At 49.3% G+C, this 14,811-nt stretch overlaps 1 protein-coding gene across 3 annotated transcripts in view; it reads right to left on the bottom strand.

Annotated features, from left to right (window-relative positions):
• Ccdc6 (coiled-coil domain containing 6) overlaps positions 1–14,811 on the bottom strand; it is a 95,362-nt gene that overhangs the window by 30,824 nt on the left and 49,727 nt on the right. For all 3 annotated transcript variants that reach the window (XM_021174832.2, XM_029482560.1, XM_021174833.2), the window contains exon 3: positions 8,131–8,259. In XM_021174832.2, coding sequence (XP_021030491.1) covers positions 8,131–8,259 — 129 coding nt within the window. The remainder of the gene's footprint in view (positions 1–8,130; positions 8,260–14,811) is intronic.

Below are 14,811 nucleotides of genomic sequence, written 5' to 3'. Positions count from 1 at the left end.
CACAAGGGGGAGAGGGGAGAGGGGAGGGGGGAGAGGGGAGAGGGGGGGAGGGAGGGAGGGATGAAAATGCCGGTGGACAAGTCCTCAGAGAAATCACATGAGTTGGTATCAGTTCATTTAGTGCTGGGGGCTGGAAGTCAAAGGACACCTGCAGGACTTCAGTTCTCTCCCACCACCATGTAAGTCTGAGGACTGAACCTGGGTCATCAAGTCTTGGCGCCGAGTCCTCTTAAGTAGAAGCAATCTTGCTAGCCCTAAAATAATGTTCTTTAAGAAAATAAAATCAGAGGGCTGGAGAGATGGCTCAGAGGTTAAGAGCACTGGCTGCTCTTCCAGAGGTCCTTGAGTTCGATTCCCAGCAACTACATGGTGGCTCACAACCAACTGTAATGAGATCTGGGTCCCTCTTCTGAGATATGCAGGCATACCTGCAGGCAGAATGCTACATACATAATAAATAAATCTTTTTTTTTTAAAAAAAAAAGGAAAAGAAGAAGAGATGCACTGCATCCAAAACTTTCAAACAAAGCCACAGACTGCTGCCACACTGGTCCCAGCGCCATGTGTGGGGCTGAATTAACCCCTCCATTCCATTATGTGTGCTTCTCTAAGTCAGTAGATGTCATCCTTTGGGACGCCAGCAGATACTTGATGTGCTCAGAGGAGATGCAGGAGATCTCGGGTTCAGGGGCTCGCTCGGCCTTTTCCTGCACTCAGCATACCACAGCACCTCAGTGCTATTTATTTTACCTGACCAAGTCTTGACCCCTCCGGCCTGACCAGATAATGTATGCCACTGGATGATGGGACACCCCCGTTCCTATACGGGACAGATGCTGTCAAGGTCCATCGAGTGACAATAGCACCTGCATGGACTAACCCACATGGAAACGTTACCCGATTCACACGAGGACCACAGACGAAGTTTCTGAAATGCAAGTGTGTGACAGGGGCCAGGTGTCCCATCCAACTGCTACAAGATACATGCCTCTCCTCCACGATGGCAGTGCCCAGTTGACATTGTTGACAACTTGGCAGCTGAGAGGATGGGACAAATGAAGTGACAGAGACTGCCCAAGGTTTCTTGAGAAGCTTGCCTGCAACCAGGGCACAAAATCCAATGTATTTTTTGGCGTGGCTGGAGGCGGGGTGGGGTGGCGGTAAGGGGTACAGGTACAGCCCCAGTAACATTGTGTTGTCATGGTTTTTTTCTTGTTTTCCAAGTTTTCTTGGGAGGGCGATGGATTATCACCACCATAATGCAAACACTGGGTTTTGAAACCTCCACTTAGGTGTTTGAAACTGAGCTTCAAAAACATACACAGGGGCTGGTGAGATGGCTCAGTGGGTAAGAGCACCCGACTGGTCTTCCGAAGGTCCGGAGTTCAAATCCCAGCAACCACATGGTGGCTCACAACCATCCGTAATGAGATCTGACTCCTTCTTCTGGAGTGTCTGAAGACAGCTACAGTGTACTTACATATAATAAATAAATAAATCTTTAAAAAAAAATACCCAGTGGTCATGGGATTTTACTGCCTTAATTTTACTGCCTTTACAGCACGATGTTTAAGAGACAGCTCCTCTTCCTGCTATCAGAGCACACGGCAAGTGGCAGATGCCACGGCTCTCTCCTGACAGGATCCTTCCAGCTGCTAGAATCCACAAGGATTCAGTCATGAGATCCTAAGGGAACCTGGCTGGTCCTGTGGACTCAAGAAATACTTTGTTCCCTTACCAACAAAAAAAGTCAAGGACTCCATCTGCTCTTGCCTAAGTCGCACGGACTCGGTGGCCTCTAGGTGACTCACGCTACTATACATGCACTCTGGTTGGTAGGCGTGGGGTGGTCATTACATTTCTACTGTGACCTTCCAGACAGCAAAAAAGGCGGTCTAGGGCACACGAAGAACCCCAATACGGAGAGTAAGAACCCCAAATGTAAACTTAAAATCTATTAAACATTTTTCTGTTTTTGCTTAAAAAAAATAAACAATTATGAGTATGGGAAGTAGTCTGGTGGGGGGAGGATTAAATAGGTAGGGGGCCAGTTAGCAGGAAAGGGGGTTTGTGGAGGAAAGGTCATTGGGAGGGATGTAGGTCACTGGCAGAGAAGGATGGAGTAGGGTTGTAGGGAGGAGGGTCCCTAGGGAGAAGAGAGCAAAGTGGGTGACATAGATTAAAGGAAGACAAGCTGCTGGAATCGATCCAAGAAACTGGCCAAGTTACAAAAAAAAAAAAAAAATCAATAAAAAACACTGAAGACAAAACCTTCTCCCAAGGACTGAGAGTCAGTGTGCCACACTGGCCCATGGCCCATGCAGCTTTCTGTTGTTAGAGATGGGTACCACACTGGCCCATGCAGCTTTCTGTAGTTAGAGATGGCACAGGGTGCTGGGGCACTGTCCACAGAGTCAGTGTGCCACACTGGCCCATGCAGCTTTCTGTAGTTAGAGATGGCACAGGGTGCTGGGGCTCTGTCCACAGAGTCAGTGTGCCACACTGGCCCATGCAGCTTTCTGTAGTTAGAGATGGCACAGGGTGCTGGGGCACTGTCCACAGAAGCTGGGCTCTGTGAGTCACCTGCTAGGTCTAATAACTGAGAGTAACACCATGGGATACTGTTAGCACGGAGGCCTGGACAGGCCCCAGGACAGCTAAATGACTAGCCCTAATGACAAGCCTATGCCTTGGTAATCCTGCTGCCTCTAGTGGGAGGGAGGGGAGATTCCATTTACCACATTCCCCAGCACTTCTGTTCTCAGGATGGCTTTGCAGAGCCTACTGACACTCTGGCCTGGAGCATCCTTCTCCCACTTCTGCCTGGCAGGGCATGTTGCCCTGAACGAGGCTGGACGTGGGTGTCTCTCTCTAGCCGGCCGTGCCTTTCTTTTCTATGTGTTCCCAGTCTTCTCTGCTGCCTAGTGACTGCTTCCCTCCCCTGCCCGGCTCTTCCTTCATCCCTGACCACTGGGAACCACCTGTCATCCCAGAACAAGCCTCCAGGCCACATGAATCCAAACAGACTCATGCTGTCCAATTAGCACGCTGTGGCTCAAGCAAAAACAAAATACAAGGAGACGGAGCCAGGTCATGGTGACCTCCTCAGAACATCAAGCGTGGACATGCAGGCTGAGGAAGGAGCCAGGCATCTGTTGCTCGTGGAGCCCCAGATACCCAGAGGACAGGTGACAATTTTTCCCTTTAGGATTCACTTATTATGTGTGACTACTCTAATGTCTGTGTAGCTGTACTGATGTTCATATGTGTGGGTGTCCACACAGGCCAGAAATGCGTGCTGGATCCCTCAATGGAGGTACAGGGGATTTGTGAATTAGTGGCCTTATGTGGGTGATGGGATTTGAACTCGGTCCTCAGGATTAAGTGGCAAGGGCTCTTAACTGCTGAACCCGATCTCCCGCCCATCACCCCTGGTTGTTTAAAGGTGCTGGGATTCCAGGAGGGAAATTGCCACTGGGGATGGGATCCCTGGATGAGTCAAGTTTCTGCTGCCTTGACAATCTGGGGAGCTTACGAAAGATAAACAACAGAGTGAGGACTGTGACAAGATGCCCGGACAACACGTGCAGACGCCTGCCTGCCCCAAGGATAGACAGGGAGGCCTGGAGGGTTACGGCAGACAGTGGTCTCTGCAGAAGAAGCCCCGAAAGTTCTAGCAACAGCTTCTGACAACACAGGAGCACATTCTTCCACCATGGTGACATTGGTCTCATCGTTTAATGACCCAGAACACAAGGCAGGATTGAAGAACCAACGCTCAGCCGATGAGCACTTACCTTTCTAGACTCACCAGTCACACACTGGGTGAGATTACGGGCCCGTGATTGGGTTATCGTGTGAACTGATTCCTCCTGCATCGGGCGTATGAGAGCCTCCATCCACAGGAAGCCTGAGAGAGGCAGCGAGCAGAGTAAACATGCCCCTAACCCTACGAGTTAGATAGTACGCCTGTTTCACAGAAGGGTCCGTCATGCTATAGGCTTGGGGTCATGCTATAAGCCTGAGGTCACAGTGCCCATTCCAGAAGGGAAGGAGACTGGACCCCAGGAAGTCTGTAAGTTACTCTGGCTGGGAAGCTGGCATTATAGATTGTTAATGAAATCAAAATGGCCACACCAACCTGGAACCCGCCCTTCTCATATGGACAGGGTAGAGACAGCACACATAAGAGGACACTCAAAATCCCGTGAATAACCGCTGGAGTTACACGGAGCCAACTGTGGGAGGGAGGGAGGAGGAGGAGGGCAGGCAGGCAGGCAACTGTGTGTCAGTCTAGTGTGAGCAGAGTCATGTGACTATGAATTTACTCTGCTATTTTCTGCTTTGTTAAATGTCCACGCTGGGTGTGGAACAGGACCCCCACCCCACCCCCAATTTCTTTCCCTCTCTCTGACTGGTCTGTTTTGTGTTTCTGTCACAAAACACCCAAAGCTATGGAGTCATGAAAGTTTATCTGGCATACAGTTTTGGAAGCTAAGACTCCCAAGACCGAAGAGGGCCCCTTGCTTTGCATCTCAACAAGGTACATCATGGTTGAAGACCCTGCCCTCCCAGTGTCCATCATATCAGGTTCCACCTCTCAAAGGTCCTACACTGTGGGGGCAGCACCACACTGCCGAGCTGCCAGCTGACGGACCACATCCACAGTACTGCCATTCTTTTTCTTTCTTTTTTTAAAAGATTTATTTATTTTATGCATATGAGTACACTGTAGCTGTAGAGATGGTTCTGAGGCATCATGTGGCTGCTGGGAATTGAACTCAGGACCTCTGCTCATCCAGCCCCACTCTGGCCCCCACTCACTCAGCCCCTAAGATTTATTTATTATATCTAAGTACACTGTAGCTGTCTTCAGACGCACCAGAAGAAGGCGTCAGATCCATTACAGATGGTGATGAGCCACCATGTGGTTGCTGGGATTTGAACTCAGGACCTTTGGAAGAACAGTCAGAGTTCTTAACTACTGAATCATCTCTGCAGCCCCCAGCACTGCATTTCTTATGACAGTTTCCTGAGCTAAGTACGCAGAAGGCCCAGATAAACCGGGGAGCTGGGCTTCATCTCAATAGAACTATGCCTAAATGGGTGTGCAGGCAGCCTGGGACAGTTGTGCCCACTTAGGATGCAGGAAGCTAACTGCAACAGCATCCCATACAGACACACAAGGACCACCACAGAGCCAACTACAGAGCTGCTCAGGTGATGCCACAGAGACTCAGAAGGAACCAGAACCACCCTCCCAAACACCGACTAAGATTACTTACAGGGGGGGTGGGGGGGGGACGAATTATCGTTCCTCACACTTAACAGCCCAAACCTACCGGATGAATGAGAACTTATAAACAATGTTACATTTCTCTTCTTTAATTAAAATGTAATTCTGACCTGACTCAGCTCAGACTCCCTTCCACCAAGAGGCTCTGTGGAGGAACACTCTGCTGGAGACACTTTCCTAGTAATCTGCATGTTCGTAGACAGAATGTGCACCTTGGGCTGTCACTTAAGTATACAGAGTCTAGCCTGATAGATGGTGGGGAGCCCCATCCCTGTTGCAGTCTTGCCTTCATACCCATTTTTGTCTTAAGTTTCATCCTAGATTCAAATATTCCATCTTCCAGGAAAGCTCTTTAAGCAGGAATGTAAGCAAACAACTCAAGAGTTTCAGGAAGTCCCTGAAACTGACCAGATTCACTAAGGTCCAAGGGCTGGAGAAAACAATAGAGAGTTCCCCTCAGAGGCTCCCCTCTCTAAGAGACCCATGCTTCAAAGAAGACTGGAGACTAGTCCGGATGTCTGTAAGCAGTGGAAACCAGCTGGCCTGCCTGAGAGAAGCAGTTGAGATTAGTCACTTGGAAAGAACAGGCTGAAACCTGTTAAGCTGCCTGCAGGCTGTCAGTGCACTCCAGGTTCTCAGCTTTTGTGAGCTGTCACCCAGGCAGGGGGTAAACCTTGTCGATCAAGCTGTCTTTGAGGCTATATCTGCTCCCATAAGTAACTCCTTATCATATTCCTGTAAACAGCTTCTTAAAAAACTGATTGGTTCACCAAGGTGGATGTTGGTGATATCAGTATTTTGGTCTGTCCCAAGTTCCCTATCTGGGCTGAAAGGACAAGTGTGTTGGGTCTCCCCTGGAATAGGTCTGTCACACAACACCACTTTCTCCACCTCCCTAGAGCCACCTGTGAGGCCACAGCCCTTTCCTGCTGAAGCCAGCTCTCTGTCCCCACCTTGTGGCCACCCCTGGAGAAGCAGGTCATAGCCTATGAGCACACACAGGGTGGATCTGCTTTAAGTGCAGTCGGACAGCATCATAAAAGGCCATGTCTCGGCGCCACACTGATACTGGGAGACCCCTACTGAGCTCCCTGGTGCCTCTCAGTTAAATGGCTTCGACGCCTGGGACTTGTATCATGGATTAAACCACAAACCCTCAAGGATTTGTTCACTTTGCAGGGTGGCTTGTCTGATCACGGCAATGCTATAGGTAAACAGTGGAACAACAGTGTTTTTAAATTGGGGACCTGAGTCTTCTACAACTTACATATTGCATCTAGGTTTGAAACGCGATCAACAGAAACAAGAGTGGTCTAGGTGTGCTTACGAAAGAACCAACCCTTAGAAACCCAATTTAACAAAGAAGGGACAAAGGCATTTTTAAAGAAACCATTCAGTACCACAAACCCCAGAGACAATCAGTCACCTTTGGTACCTTTGCGTGTGGATAACAAGACAATACACCCAACCTCTCATTCCCACCCTGGTTTCAACTCAAGCAAACTGTTATATCTAGAGTTACAGGGGACTGGAGAGGTGGCTCAGTGGTGCTCTTCCAGGGGATCTGGGTTCAGTTCCCAGCCTGGCATGGTGCTTGCCCACCTGTAATTCCTGTTACATGGACACAAGGCTGCTCTCTTCTGACCTCTGCAGGCACATGAGCAGCACACGAACACGCATGTAAGGAAAACATTCCACAAGAAATAAGACAGGTGACTAATGAGAGCTACAGCAGACACAGTTGGCACAGGGATGGACAAACAGAAAACGCCGAGACCGAGAGAGATCAGAGTGCTCGCTCAGAGGGCCTCAACAAACCATTATATGGTATCATTCAGTGTTCTCAAGACAGAGCTGGGACATCTTAACCCATCTGCTCAGCTTCTTGTGGAAGCCTGGAGCCGCACACCATGGACAGACGACCTTTAATATTATGTCTTAGGGAAATGTCTTTTGAGGATACAGACGTGGAAAAAGCACCAGAGATCCCAAGCCCAGGGACACGGCAGCCTCAACGGAAGGAATGGCGGCTGCCATGGCTGTGTTTGACAGGAGTGGAAGGGCAGTGTGTGCCTCTAAGGCTAGCTCTGGAATGGACACCCACACCAACCTGTCAGGCACATGAACACTGGAGCCTGACAAGTTTTGTACCTCCCAGTCTGGTGATCCCAGTTTCAGTCTTCCCTGTTGTACTTGCGGATGGAGACCCATGGCTCAGAAAAATGAGAACGGCCCATGGGGGTACCCTACATAGTGACTGACCCTGGATGGGCTGAACAAGCCTATCACTCCATTATCTGTCTCTACGAGGGTGGCTGAGTTCCTGCGAGATCACTGACAGAAGATGTTCATCGTTTTCTTCTGAACGACCCTTGAAAGCAGCTTTTGGTCCCGACAAGCCTGCCTTACGTAGGACAGAGACTGAAAGCACCCTGGGGTTAAGACATCCCCCCTCTCTCCCTTTCCATAATTTCCAACTAATGACCAGCCATGTTTTCCAACACTCTATGGGGGTGGGGGTGACATAGACACTAATCACTAGTGGGAGTTCTCACTCACCCCCATCCCACTTCATAGAAAAAGATCCCCCCCACCCCCAACCCCGCTATAAATCACATCACCCGCACAGCTCCTGCAACACCAACTGTGGCTAAAGACAGAGAGTGTGAGAGAGAGTGAACAGGGGCTCTGTGAACTCACCAACACTCACTTGGAAGATACAGTCCCCATGAGGGAGGGAAGAGCTGGAAGGTGAGGGAGGGAAGAGCTGGAAGGTGTCTCTCTCCCTTCTACTCCTTGGTGCCTCCCTAGGTGGCTTACCCGCCCTGGCTCACCTGCTCTAAGGTGAGTTGCTTGGAGATGGTGTCGTTCTCCAGCTTTTTGATCTTCTTCATCAGCTTGTTGACCTGAAACTCCTGTTCCTGCTCCAGGTGTTGTTCCAGCTCCGCCTTCTCATGCTGCAGCTGAAACAGAACAACGAGGGTAGGGACAGTGAGTGACGACACTGTGTGCGCGAATCCATGCTTCCAGAGGCTGTGCTAACTAGGAAGCAGCTCAGAAGACCGGCAGTGCCCGCCTGTGCTCGCACGTGCACAACCGGTAGCTGCAGTCGTGTAAACGCCGGGCACCACTCAAAGAGCAAACTATCAAACCATAAATTAAACACTGAAATCTATTCTAGAGGGGCTACGGGGACATCTCTGCAGAGAGGAACTGGGAATCTGGCACCCTTTAGAACACGTACTGCAATCTCTTTTAAGTTACACGTCGTGGTCGGAGAGGCTAAGAAGTTTGGGCACATGCATGCCAACGGCGTGTGGAAGTCGAAGGAGATGGCTAAGTTCTCTTCTTCCACTTTGAGGCTGGGGAATGAAGTTACATCACAGGGCTTTTGTGGCAAGTGCCTTCTGCCACTCAGCTACCTCGCAGGCTGCAGGCCGGAGGAATTTTCCAGGTTGGAGCCTCGCACTGCCAGTCATTTGAATTAACTGTGATCTACTCGGATCTGCATCATATCTATAGAACAAGATGTCACCACCCAAAAACACACTTAGCAAAAGATTCGGAATTATGCTATTTCCCAAGGTGCTCGCATGTAAGCCGGTGTTGGGGAGGAATCAGCGACATTGGTTCTCTTTGCATAATGAACTCATCCATCACGCTGCCGCCCGCTGCTGCCTCCATCTCGCTGAAGAACCCGGGGTGTGTGCTGGAGGTGGGGGGTGGAACCTCATACACGCAATTAAAAGTTAAAGCTATGATGTTACAAGGAAAAGTTTTACATAATTTATATATGAAATCAACTTTCAAGACCAAAAGGAAATTAAAGAAACCGAGGGAGTCACAGGGGAGGCCAGAGTTCTCACTAATAAGCAGTCATGATTTCCAACTAATAACCAGCCATGTTTTCTGACACTCTGGGGGCGGGGAGGGTGGGAAGACAGGACATGGACACTAATCACCAGTGAGAGTTCACTTGCTGCTTCAGAGCCCAGAAGAGACTGAAAAAGGGGGCTAAAGGCAATGGAGTCCACAGGCTTAACGTTTTCTTTCAATGAACAGTACATTCTGCAGGAGCGCCAGCCCCATCGCGCTCACCCTGGTATACAGAACACACAACAGCACACCACACGGTGTCAGGGGGACAATGCGCTCGAGAGCAACAGAGCTTGAGAACCACACCATGCTCTTGACCCCAGACCCTCAGCAAACCTTAGACTGACCAGGAAGGCAGAATCAAACGATTAAATCCAAGAAACATTAGGCCAGCCAGCCTCCCTCGGGAGGGTACGATGGGTGACCCTCACCGGATCACCCCAAGCAGGATAGATGCGCACATTTTTGGTAGGAATTCTGCTACTCAGAGAGTGCATACCCTGTTTAAAGGCACCTTTTCAACCTGAGGCCATCTTCCACCACGGGGCATGTTGAATACAAAAGCTGATGTACCTACCCCCTCCAAAACCAAGCTGGTCACCCTTGCAGGGACCCAGACACACAACCGGAAGGAAGACCTGAGGTAGTGCTTACAGTGATTAGCTATTTTTAGCTCGCTCTTGAAAACGCAGGTTCTGCAAAGCCGTGCAGTAATTAAAACTATACGGGTGGACAGAGCTCAGGAAGAGCTTTTGAAGTGTCGGACACAGAGGGATTCCTGAGCAAGAAAAAAGGGCCGCCTTCACCAAAAAACTCCCATCCGGGGCGTGTGTGGTGTGCAGGTGAGAGGTAAACCCACCGTTAAGATATCCCCGTGCCGTGAAACAGACTATAAACATTAGGCCTGCCTGTCTATGAGCTAAAGGAAAGAGACACTTGAGCCGTAAACTCTTTAATCTATTTGCATAAAGGTGTTTCTAAATAGATCTTCCGACACATTTTCAACTGCCACCATTTCATTACCTAGAAATGGCTCCTTCAATTTTTCTTTTCCTTAAAAAAAAAAAAGGTATTATTGCTTCTGCCCCAGGTAAATTAAAACAATAAAGAATGGAATCTAACTCGGAAAAACTTCTGGCCCAACAAGAATCATCTGTCAAGAGAATGTTAATCCGAGAACGGAGAGGCTCTGGCTGACGGCAGGAAGTCGTATTTAGACAGATGTTCCGCTGCTGCCAATAACCAGGGAGGTATTTCCGCTAACAACTGCAGGGAACAAAGGCTGTGATGGCTGTGCATCTTAGGTTTCCTCCGAAAGAGCTATGCCCTTAGGAAAACCGGATGGTAAAGTGATCGTCACCAGGACAAGGTCCCGGGTTGCACTAACCATTGGGAAACTATTGAGCTACCCTGAGCTGGAGTGTCTTGAACGGTCACTGTCCCCCAGGGAGAGAGCAGAAACAGTGGCCTGCTGTGGTTCCCTTCTGTCACCTCTCAGGTGAAGGGCAAGTCAAAGCAGGGCAGAGGAGACAGGAGAGAAAAGATGGTTCAAAGAGAGAAACACAGGAATGTAGTACACCCCCACGGTGATGTGATGTGGGTTAGGAAGTGGGGAGGAGGGAGCAAGGGGGGAAGAGAGAGCAGGGGAGGAGGGAGGAGGGAAGGGGAGGAGGGGAGGAGGGAGGAGGGAAGGGGAGGAGGGGAGGAGGGAGGATAGTTCAAGGAGTCTGAGTCCCCGTGTCCAGTATACTTCCATGAGTTATAATAAAACAGAAGCCTTGTGGGTCAGAAGGAAAGAAAGGCAGGGGTCCAACTACGGCCTCTGCCTTCAAAACCCTTTGCCCTGGTGTACGCCAGTGGTTCCTAACCTTCCTAATGCTGCAACCCTTTAATATGGCTCCTCATGCTGTGGTGACCACCCCCGGCCAAATCATAAAATTATTTTCATTGCTACTTCATAACTGTAATTTTGGTACTGTTATGAATTATAATGTCATTACCTGAGATGCAGGATATCTGGTACACAACCCCCTTTGGGTCAGGACCCTCAGGCTACTAACCACTGGCAGCATGAGCTGCCGCCTGCACCATGTATCAGCCTTCTGGGACTGAACACCTACACAAGGACGGTGACCAGGACTCTCTACTCCAGAACACTTTGGGAGCTCACACAGTGGCCATCTGAATGGTGGCACTGCACTTTATGAGCCCATTTGCCCTAAACTCAGCTTCTGGATGAGTTAAACAACTCGGTATGTACCAAGGGCACCGTTAGGAGGGCACCAGATCAATACCAAGAACAAGACCTTGATGGTGTCAAAGTTCAATCACACAGCACGAGGCTCTTGGCAGTCAGGCCCTTGTTGTCTATTAACTTTTTCTTTCTTTTTTCCTGCCCGTATATATTTAGATTCCAGCTTTGCCTGACTTTGTGCTCTTTCTACCCAGCTTTCTCTGCTCAACATACTTGTGATGAGTTAGAGCACAACTCATATATTCTCATCCTGTCTAGCAGCCAACTCAACGAGTAAGCAGCCTTCATCGTTTCCCAGTCAGGTCGGTCGTAGACACCGAGTTCTTCCTGGTTGGTGGTCCTTAGGAGTGGTAGATAACAGGACCTCCTCTCCAGGGCTGAAGTAAACACGCAGACAGACGCAGACACGTGTGATGCCCGAGGCAGGAACGGAGCTGCTGACGTCATCATCATCTTCGTTGTCGTCGTAGGGAATCGAGATTTCCGGCTTATTTGGGAAATGCAAATCTTTTCCAAAGATCTGGCCCAGCAATTTCACTTCTCTCTGAGCAGAGTGCAATAGGAAGTCAGGGCCTTTCCTGATTACTAATGGGTTCGGTACTTACTTGTGACCCGGCCAGTTTAGCTGTCTATCAACGAAAGCACCGTGGTCCAGTTCTGTGCCATTTCTCCTCCCAGCTGTCTGTCTGTCCCACTGTCCCATATCAGCTATACCTGTCAGACACCTTGTCCCACTCTGTGGCTTTCCCTTGTGGCCCTCCTAACTTGATCTCCTGCGGTCTTGGACCCTCTTCTCTTGGCACATCTCTTATTGATGGTGTTGATTCCCTGTAAGTCCTGCTGACAACACCCCGGCCCTTCCTTACTGTCCCTGGGCCAGATGTGTCCACTGAGCCAGGCCATCTGTCCAAAGGCCTGCTCTGTCCATCCAAAGTCTAGCCATCTCCACTCTGCTTCCGACCTTCTTTCTAATCAACCTGCTCTGCCAGCTGCTTTCCCGCTTTCGACAACAGGAACTGCTTTTCCAGCCACAGGGGCCCACGCCTGTGGGTCTCCTGGGAGCCTCTTTGTTTGAAAGGTGTTCCTACTGCCGGCTAATGCTCATCGACTGTCAGGTCAACTGTCAGCACACAAGAGTACAAGTCCAACTAGAAATAATGATGCTTCCCGCCCTCTCCGGAGTCCAGCAAGCTCTTGCCTTGGCTTTACCTAATGATTTTTCGTTTCCTTTAACCTTTATTTCCACCCTGAGATCTACTCTATCTTGTATCTGATATCAAAGGCAGCACACAGAGTCATCTGACCCACTCAGGGACGCACCGCATGTGTGAACACGCATGCACACAGACATTCGGGGAAACCTGGCCATGTTGGGATTTTCATTTATGTTATGCATTACACATGCACGCCAGCATGCGTGTATGTGTAATGCGTATCCAGTGCCTACAGAGGAGTGAGTTAGATGCCCTGGAATTGGAATTGTAGGCGCTTGCAAGCCATGATGTGGGTGCTGGAAATTGAACCCGCATCCAGTGGAACTGCAGGCAGCGCTCTATGCCACGAGCCACCTCTCCGGCCACTCGGCAATGTTTTATTACTGAAGAGCTTCATCATCTTCTCTAGTCCCAATGCTGATCCCTATCCACTGAGAGCTCCTGGCATGCTATTTACAGGGGAGTTAGAATTTATACTTTGGCTGCTGGTGGGTCTGTGGCATTTCAAATGCAGTTTAAACAATCTGGCAGCTCCATGCAGATGTTTTGTGAATGGAACATATTTAAAAAAAAAAAAAGACCTTCGCTCCATGGAAGGAAATGAAAACCAGACAGAACTAAGAGTCTGGTAATGGGGAATGGGAAGCAACTAGAAAAACAAATCTTCCAACTGTTTTGATAGCTATAACGTGAAAGCAATCTCTCCTTGGTCAGTATTATCTCTGAACACCACTGGGCACAAGGACCATGGGTCCAGCCGACTTAATCAAAGACATATATCAAGGCTGGTTCTCCTCCCCCACAGGAGGCGAAGCTGTCATCTGAACGGATGCCAAGGCATGCTTGACCTCGGTGACCCTAAAATTAACAAAACAGTTTCCTGTAGCGTCAGTCCATCGTGTGATTTAGCTGTCTGCACAAACCCAGTGAAAGGCATGGCCACCTCAGTGGAGCTGGCAGGAAGTGGCCTCAAATGCTGGTGTGCATCTTTGAAAAGGAGACAGGCTAGAGTCTCTGCTCACATCCAGAGGTTGGGGATGCACCAGGCACAAGGGTTCTGTGGTGCTGGAAGAAGGCATAACCTCTCTGAGAGGGAGTGGAAGGCATGGGGTGAGCCCAACCTGATGCTTTCTTTTGTAAGTCGCATGGGTCATGGTGCTTTGTCCATCTTCTCCTTGGTATCTGCCTGAAGCACTTGCCACCATCTTCCCTGTGATGTCCATCTGAAGCACCTGCTGTCAATCTTCTGCAAGGAACCCACACCCACCTAAGCACCATGACAACCTCCTGGTCCCAACGGCTTCATACTCAGATCTGCAGCCTTCCAGTTTCTACAGATGCTAGGAAACTGCCTCACCTACTTTAATTCTAGAATTCTAGTATTGTAACCTCGGGGACCAACTCAATAACAAAGATGACATGTCAGAGGCTGCAGAGATGGTGGCTCAGCAATTAAGGGCATCTGCTGCTCTTGCTGAGGATCTGAAAGCAGTTCCCAGCACCCGTGTTGGGTAGCTCACAGTCACCTGTAATTCTGGCTGAAAGGGGATCCAATGTAGTCTCCTGGCTTCTGCAAGGCACGGCACTCACATGCACAAACCCACACTTAATACACACATATACAGACGTGATTAAAATACAGGATGAACTTAGTAGCGCAAGACTATATCGTCATTTCTATTCTAGCCAGAACGCCCACACTTCCCCTGGGCCAGATTCTACTTCAAATGCAGATCAAAGTTACAAGACCATAAACCTATTTGTTGTTTTAAGGTATACAACTTGAAAACTGGAACAGGTTCTAAAAACTGAGGGTGTCATAGTTTGAATATGCTTAGCCCAGGGAATGGCACTATTTGGAGGTGTAGCCTTGTTGGAGTAGGTGAGTCACTCTGGGCATGGGCTTTAAGACCCTCCTCCTAGCTGCCTGGAAGCTACTATTCTGCCAGTCACCTTCAGATGAAGATGTAGAACTCTCAGCTCCTCCTGCACCATGCCTGCCTGGATGCTGCCATAATGATAATGGACTGAAGCTATGAACCTGTAAGCCAGCCCCAATGAAATGTTGTCCTTATATACCAACTTCTGTATTAGTTCGGGTTTTACTGCTGTGAACAGACACTATGACCAAGGCAAGTCTTATAAAAAAAAACAACATTTAATTGGGGCTG

Source organism: Mus caroli, chromosome 10 (assembly GCF_900094665.2).
Source record: "Mus caroli chromosome 10, CAROLI_EIJ_v1.1, whole genome shotgun sequence".
NCBI lineage: Eukaryota > Metazoa > Chordata > Mammalia > Rodentia > Muridae > Mus > Mus caroli.
This window is presented reverse-complemented; position numbering and strand designations above follow the sequence as displayed.